The sequence below is a fragment of the Austrofundulus limnaeus genome, unplaced genomic scaffold (assembly GCF_001266775.1).
Source record: "Austrofundulus limnaeus strain Quisiro unplaced genomic scaffold, Austrofundulus_limnaeus-1.0 Scaffold581, whole genome shotgun sequence".
Lineage (NCBI taxonomy): Eukaryota > Metazoa > Chordata > Actinopteri > Cyprinodontiformes > Rivulidae > Austrofundulus > Austrofundulus limnaeus.
In genome coordinates, this window is record NW_013952983.1 from 258,730 (window position 1) to 266,330 (window position 7,601).

General features: G+C 38.0%; 1 protein-coding gene across 2 annotated transcripts in view; it reads left to right on the forward strand.

Annotated features, from left to right (window-relative positions):
• The window catches only part of LOC106530954 (PH-interacting protein), a gene marked incomplete at its 3' end in the record, with an annotated part of 10,480 nt that extends 3,220 nt beyond the window's left edge, over positions 1-7,260 (forward strand). For both annotated transcript variants that reach the window (XM_014026691.1, XM_014026692.1), the window contains 4 exon segments: positions 1,815-1,965; positions 2,054-2,152; positions 2,249-2,409; positions 7,039-7,260. In XM_014026691.1, the coding sequence (XP_013882145.1) occupies positions 1,815-1,965; positions 2,054-2,152; positions 2,249-2,409; positions 7,039-7,260 (633 nt within the window).
• Positions 7,261-7,601: the final 341 nt, after the last annotated feature.

A 7,601-nucleotide genomic window follows, 5' to 3' on the forward strand; every position in this document is an offset into this window, starting at 1 on the left:
GTATCTTAGTGGTCCTAAAAAAATTCACAAAATTGTTAATTTGGTTTTTATTTTTAAAAATGCATGGAGAACAATGAACCAATAAAACAAACATAATGAACTTAATAAAAATATATATTCCCATGGCATTTTGGGGTTGAAATGACAATAACTTATCTTTTAGAGGTTTATGAGGTGGTCCCAGGAATTTTTTCGCCCTCGTAAGGGGTCCCCAGACCCAAATGGCTTGAGAACCCCTGTATTAGTTGATATAATTTATTTTAAACAATCAGTCCAACTCATTGTTAACCAGATTACACCAGCTTCATATGTTTTATTTAAACCTGGATAATTAGTTTGATGACATTTTGTCCAGACGATGAGCTGTAAATTTTTACTCAAATCCTGACTTCATCATTTTTTCTCAAATACCTTTAGCAGTTGTCTTCAGATTCTTACAGTGAATCTAAAGTAATTTTACAGAGCTATTTAGGAAGTTTTCTTTTTCAAGACAGCTACATTCACGCATTCATTGTGTCCTTACTTGTGTTAGCTTATGTATTTATTAGCCTTTTATTTTTATTTTAATCCAAGCTCAGGCAGGTTAAATGTACTCAGCTGTGTCCCATTGTTGCCATTAGTTTTAAAGTTAGTGGTAGTACTGCAGATTAAGTTGTTTGTGTATTGAGATATGTACAAGTACATTAGTCCCACAGAGTCAAGTTCTTTATAATAACACCTGCATTGATGCACAACACCCAGGTGAAGCAGAGCAAGTCTGCACGACATGTATTGAGCTTTACTGTAAGATGTGTCGTTTATAGAGAAACAAAAGTCCACACCGTAGTTTCATGTAAGCTGCAGTCATGTGTTAGACTTAAAGAACAGGAGATAAAAATGCAAAACAAAGTCCCAATCTTATCAAAAACTTCAGTCAGTGTGTGAAGACATTTCTGGACAGAGAAGGATTGATGTTTAAAACAGATTTCTACAAGCTTTATGTTTGAAAGAGATATTTTTTCTCTGTTTAAACCCTTTAATTGAAGATAACACTTATATAAAACTACAGTTGTTGCATTGTGAAGGAATTTTTATCCCTGTTTGTAGGACAGGAAAGGAAAGAAGAGTTCTGTAGAAGAAAACAAACCTGTTCAGAATTAGGCAAAGAAATTAGAGCTTTTCACATGTTTGTATAAAAAGAAGTCCTCCCTAAGATGCAACCTAAAATCATAATTATAATCATAATTATTCTCATGTGCAAGGTTCTCATTTCTGCAGTTAAAGCAGTTTGGCTGGAGTTAGATGAAACACTGTGTATTTCTGGTGGTTTAGGAGAGTTACTAATGTTAGTCAGAAAACTAGCATTGCAAGCTCAGTATGTTGGACCTAAATGTTCCTTCAAAATGTCTGGAAAAAGATTAAATTATTCACTTTTTGTCTGGATTACAGAAGTGTTTCCTGGCTTATATGAAACGTCATTGTTAATTTATAACAAATAGGTACTTTTTGAAACCAGCTGTGCTACAAAAAAAAGGCTTTTTAAATTTTTAATCTTTCAGCGTTCTGTACTCTCGCCAGGTTTTCAGATCCTCAATTTCCTGTCCAGCTGCACATAAGAAGACAGAAATCCTCCAGTTATTCTAGATTCTTTCCAAGTCGATCTGTTCAAGACGTTTCTGTTTTTCTTAATTAYACTGAGAATAAAAAATGAACTAAATCAACTGTTTGGTTTGAAGCAAAACAAATAAAGATTAAATAAAGTGAACATATGTAAGTAATCTGATCTTGGTYTTGAACAGGAATGATTACATTCTTGGTGTTTTGTTTGGCTTTAGGTGAAGCTCTACAGACACATCAGTCCCGACCACCTGCTGCAGGTATGCTCCAGAGTTTGTCCGCTGCTGGAGAGGGAGGTTCCCGCCAGCATGCCTGGACTCACCAGCCTCCTGGGGGCTGGCAGACAGAACCTCCTCCGCACCAGCAAGAGTGAGCGAACGCTCCTTTCTCAAACCAACAAACGCAGGTAAAGCAAGCACAGGTGTGACGAACGAGTCTGCTTCTCGTTTCCTCCCAGGCTGCAAACATGTTGTGTGGAAGGGTTCAGCGTTGGCTGCGCTGCACTGTGGAAGACCCCCAGAGCCACCGATTATTTACGGGAGCCCACCCAATATTGGTAAAACAAAACTTATTGCTTGTAAAGAAAGCCTGTGCCTCTCTTTAGTTCACGAGTCAAATCAGCAATGTCCTTTTATCCTTTTAAAACCACCAGTGGAGACGTGTTACAGTCGTCGGCTGAACGGCTCCTACCGTCTGCGGCAGCTGCTGCCCACAGCCGTGTACCAGCACATGAAAATGCACAAGAGGATTCTGGGACATCTGTCGTCGGTGTATTGTGTAACCTTCGACCGGACGGGGCGGCGCATCTTCACGGTAAGGCTGCAGCTTTTGCACAGATCTGTGTTTGTATTTGTTACCTTTTTAGGAGCATTTCTGGTACACACACCCACCTTGTCAAGACCAGAAGTCCTTATGGGGACTGAAAACTGGTCAGATTTGTTAGAACTCCCTTTTTGGGTTGGATGTTTGGTTTAGGACCAAGGTTTAGGGTTAAATGTGTACTAGATGGAGATTTTTTCAGATTTTAGTGGAGAAACAATTACAGTACCATGCAGGAACTACTCAGCTGACTGTCTTAAGTAGCAGCACAGATTAGCGTTAACAAAATTGAATTTTGACTTTTGAAATTCGATATAGAATCTGATACAACGCAAGAGAAATAGATTCCCCCTATCCTGATTGTTTTAAAGTGTTTGATCAGCTGGGATCCATCAGTATCGGTGTCTGAAGAGAACGATTGTAGTAAGGATGGGGTGTGATATTAATCACTCTGTGCTCATTTAGAGTTAACTCCTAACTAGACATAAAGCAGCTGTATTACACGCTGAAACGGTTCTGGTTGGAGGTAATTACTGTTTATTTTTCAGGGATTGCAAAAGGTTGGACTCTGATTGACAGCTGTAAGATGCAGAAGAAAGCATCAGAGGGAATAATCATAAAGAGAAAAAAGAGAAACACAACCAGTGTGAAAAGAAGGAAGCTGAACTTCGCCTGTGTACTGCCTTTGCGTGCAGACTGCCTGTTGTGTAGCCGTGACACATATTTAAATATAAAACCTCTTTCAACACTGAGGAAATATCAACATATTTATTTCTGTTTGCTGTCTTTGAGTTAAACACAACCTGCTGTTCGACACCATTTCCGGCGTTGACGCCTTAAATCTCTAAAAATGGCTGGCTGCTGTGAGTGAGGGAGGAGGCCTCTGAAATCACYTTTTTTCTAATTCTTCATCATCCCGCGTTACCTCGTTTTTCCTATCCGTCTATCATCTCTTCTCCCTCCCTCTTCCTGTTATTTCTCATCATAACAGAAGAAAATGTTTCCTCTGAGGAGTTGGCTAAGTGCCACGATTAAAATTCTTTTTTTTTTTTTGCCTCCGTTTTTTCCCCCTTCTGTCTGTACTCATTTTGTTTTCTTCCCTTGCTGTCCTTTTTCATCACAAGATAACATTTATTATATATTTTCTTATTTTTGGCTCTTTTCAGCCTTTTCTCTTTGACTTTTCTGCAGTGTTCACGTTAGTTGAAGGATTATTGTGTTCAGCAGAAACACTAATTGTATTCAATGAGCAACTGCATGTAGTTTTGTTTGAACAATTGATTCACAGAAAAATGTAATGATTTGTAGAATAAAGCCTAGAAATCGATCACAGCTTATTGAAAATGACAAATTAAGATGATTCATTGTGGAATGAAAGCATCTGTAACAATAGATGAGATCTCTGGAACCTGAGGAACAAATTTTATTTCAGCTTATCACCTTTTTTTGTCTGTTTAGTAAAAGCATTTATTTGTCTAATCGCTTCATTTCCAATCTGGTCTGCTGGCAATTATACAAGCACATTTCCTCTATAAAATCTGTACCAATATTCTTCAACCCCAATTCAGAAAAAGCCATGACATTGTGTAAAATGTAAATAAAAACAGAGTGTAATGATTTGCAAATCATGTAAACCCATATTTTATTCACAATGGAACATTGTAAACACATCACATGTTTAAATAAACAAGAAATTATATTTAGTAATAAAAATGGTAATAGGAACACAGCTCAATAAGACAGGACAGGAGCAGCAAAAGGCTGTAAAAATAAGTGGTGTAAATAAAAAAAAACAGCTGGAGGATGTTTTTTGTAGCTAATAAGGTCAACCATGTTTTTGCTCTGTTGTTTAGCTGACAGAGATTTGCAGGTGTTGTTTGTATCAGACTTAAAGTTCAGGAATCTTCTGGATTTGGTGACTACATTCACAGACTTCAGTCCTAGCTATTCCCCATTTTACCAAGTTGGTTTAGGTCTTTCTGACACCAGTTCTTGCCCGATTCAGGGCACATCATTTGTTTTTCTGTAGTCTACTTCCTTTAGTCAAATGTTCCCAAGGTTTCGGGTTGGTTGGGTGCTCTATGGTTGGTTGTTCCAACTATTTTTGTTAATTTATTCTGTATTTCCTGGGTTATGTTTATTGGTAAACTTGTTGATGTTAAAAAACTCGTGGATATTAAATGTACCTTGGCTGGTGTATAGACAAATAATGGGTGCTGAGAGTCATTTCCTTTATCAATGTTATTGATTGTCTCTCTTTGTATTGCAGATGAAACAATAACAAGATAATCTGTGTGAATCTTGTTGGAGCTAGAGGTGCCTGTTATGATGCAACAGGCTTCAATTCAAATTCAATTCAAAAATACTTTATTGATCCCAGAGGGAAATTAGGTTCATTGAGCTTGGGATCTGATTTTTTTTTAGCATGAGTGGATCTGCACCAAACAAGAGCAGATTATTCAGCTGTGGAGTGGCACAAAGCTAAAGCAGCTCTTCTCCAGGTTTTAGGATCTGCGCCTCATAAGGTTAACTGGCAATAGGCCAGGAAGAGGACTGGGTGTAAAAAGAGCATTTTAGGGTGAAGCTCTTAAAAGAAGTGATGAGCAGAGGTTCACTACAATGTGAAAAATCATAAAGGTGGAACAGTTTATGAATCATGTTTCTTAAAGGAAAATTCGACAGAGCTGAAATCCTTAAAGGTGCTTGTGATCTTCACAAAAAACTAATTCTGTTGCAGAYATCACTGCATGGACTCATAAAACAACACGTACTCCCTGGCATTACCTGTTGGAGTCAACCTTGTTTGTCAGCAAAATATTTCCTGAACCATTTGACAACTGATTGACTTTAACCAACACAGAAATTACTACAACTCAGTCAAAAGTTTGGTGTAGTAGTAACTGATAGGGGTGTAAGAAAATATCGATACACTGAAATATCGTGATATTTCATTTCCAGATACTGTATCGATATTCTAAAGCCCTGTATCGATTTTTAATTAAGGTTTAAAGTGTCAACTTTCCTGCCAACCGTTCATTTTTATGTTGTAGTTCAGCCTCTGACCACTAGTTGGCAGCAGTGAGCCAGCCATTTGGCTCCTCTACCTCTTGAGGTCGAGGCTATTGTTAAATGTTGGGTGACCATATTGTAAATTAATATTAAAAACTAAAAGATGCAAAAAATATATTTTCAAACTATTTATTGTCAAATTTAGTTTAATAATTGAAAACATGGATGAAATAAGAAATATGAAATAAATAAAATAAAACACATACAAAGCAGAACACAGCTAAATGTATCAAAAGTATGTCTATGTAATATTAGAATTTTATGAGAAAATGAATTTTGGTTTTTCATTTTTTTCCCTGTAAGAGGTTTTTATTTAAAAGAGTTTTTGGACAAAAAAAATCGCAATATATCGCCTTGCTTACAGTATCGCAATATATCGGGATATATCGTATCGTGACCCCTCTGTCATGATATGTATCGTATCGCCAAATTCTTGCCAATACACAGCCCTAGTAACTGAGAGTAATTTACAACACATACTCTGAGGGTAACATCTTGTGAAATTGCAAGAGAGTTCACAAAATGTTTTTTTTTTCTTTCAGGGTTTTTCCCAAACTTGCTCCAACCCTGTCTTTTCTCAGCATGATTTTTAATTAAATCTCTGACATTTACATCAACGAGCTGAATCTTAATAATTGTTGTACTTCAAATTTATTTGAGATCTTAAAGCAGAAATGGATGTGGCACCGCGTTGAATCAGGAACATTTTGAACCCCCAGCAAAGGCCAGGAAATCAGCAACTGAGTCACACCAAAGCAACATTCGTGTCTGCATCGAGCCTCTTGATCTTCTGTGGAGACTAAAGAATGTTGTAAAAACCGGCCCCAGGCTGACAAATTCTTTTAAATGCTGCATTATCATTTTAATAAATTCCCCTGTAGCTTTTTTCTCTCGAAGCATGCGTTTATCTTCTTTGCTGTAATTGCTTTTTTCAAGAAGTTCCCCATCTAATTTTGCCCTTTGCTATAAATGCCATATCCTGACATCTGTATTCGACGTACGTAAATTCATCCAGTTTGATTCAGTTTTATTAAATCTAAGGAGAAACTGAAAACATCCAGATCAACATATCAACTAACCTGTCTGCCCTGATATGTAAATACCACTTCTGTCAGTACCAGTTTGGCCAGTAGACTTCTTTACAGGGTAAATGAAAAAACAAAACAAAACATGGTTTTAGAATTTAGTCCCTCACAGGAGCGTATTCTGACTCTTTTTGCATGTTAATTTGGCAGTGCCTGATCTTATTTTGTCCATCATTAAAATGCAGTTTGACATCGTAATGATTATCTTTTCATACAATTTGAAGCGTTTGTCTCTTCAGCAGTAATAATTATCCTGTTTGTGTAAATGCACTGATGATGTTGAGCTTTACAATATTAATAGCGTCTTGTTTTCCCTACTTTTTAATCTCATTCTGTCTTATTTGTCTTAAATGATCTAAGCTATTTGAACTCTTGGAGCTCCCAGATGTGCTCGATGCCTCTTTTGAGCACGTGTAACCGTCTCAGACACGACTCTTCCGGTAAACGTGCTGCTCTCTTTCCTTCCCAGGGCTCGGACGACTGCCTGGTGAAGATCTGGGGAACAGACGACGGGCGTCTGCTGGCGACCCTGCGCGGCCACGCTGCCGAGATTTCCGACATGGCCGTCAGTTACGAGAACACCATGATCGCCGCCGGCTCCTGCGACAAGACCATCAGAGTGTGGTGCTTGCAAACCTGCGCCCCCTTGGCCGTCCTGGARGGACACGCTGCCTCCATCACCTCACTGCAGGTGTGTTTTCTAAAGCTACACCCACCACTCTGTCATATTGTATACAACCCCTGGCAAAAAGTATGGAGTCACCAGTCTTGGATGAGCACTCATTCAGACACTTCATTCTGTAAAACAAACTCAGATCAAAAACATGATACAATAATAAGGTCATTCCAAAGTGCAACTTGTTGACCTTCAGGAGCACTCAAAGAAATGAAGAGAAAACATTGTGGAAGTCAGTGAATGTTACTTTTATTACGGAAGCGTGTTGCTATCAGGCAGGAAAAAAAAATCCGAGCGCTATCACGTTATAACGTGATACGTATCTTGTTAAAACGTGATACGTATCACGTTTTAAC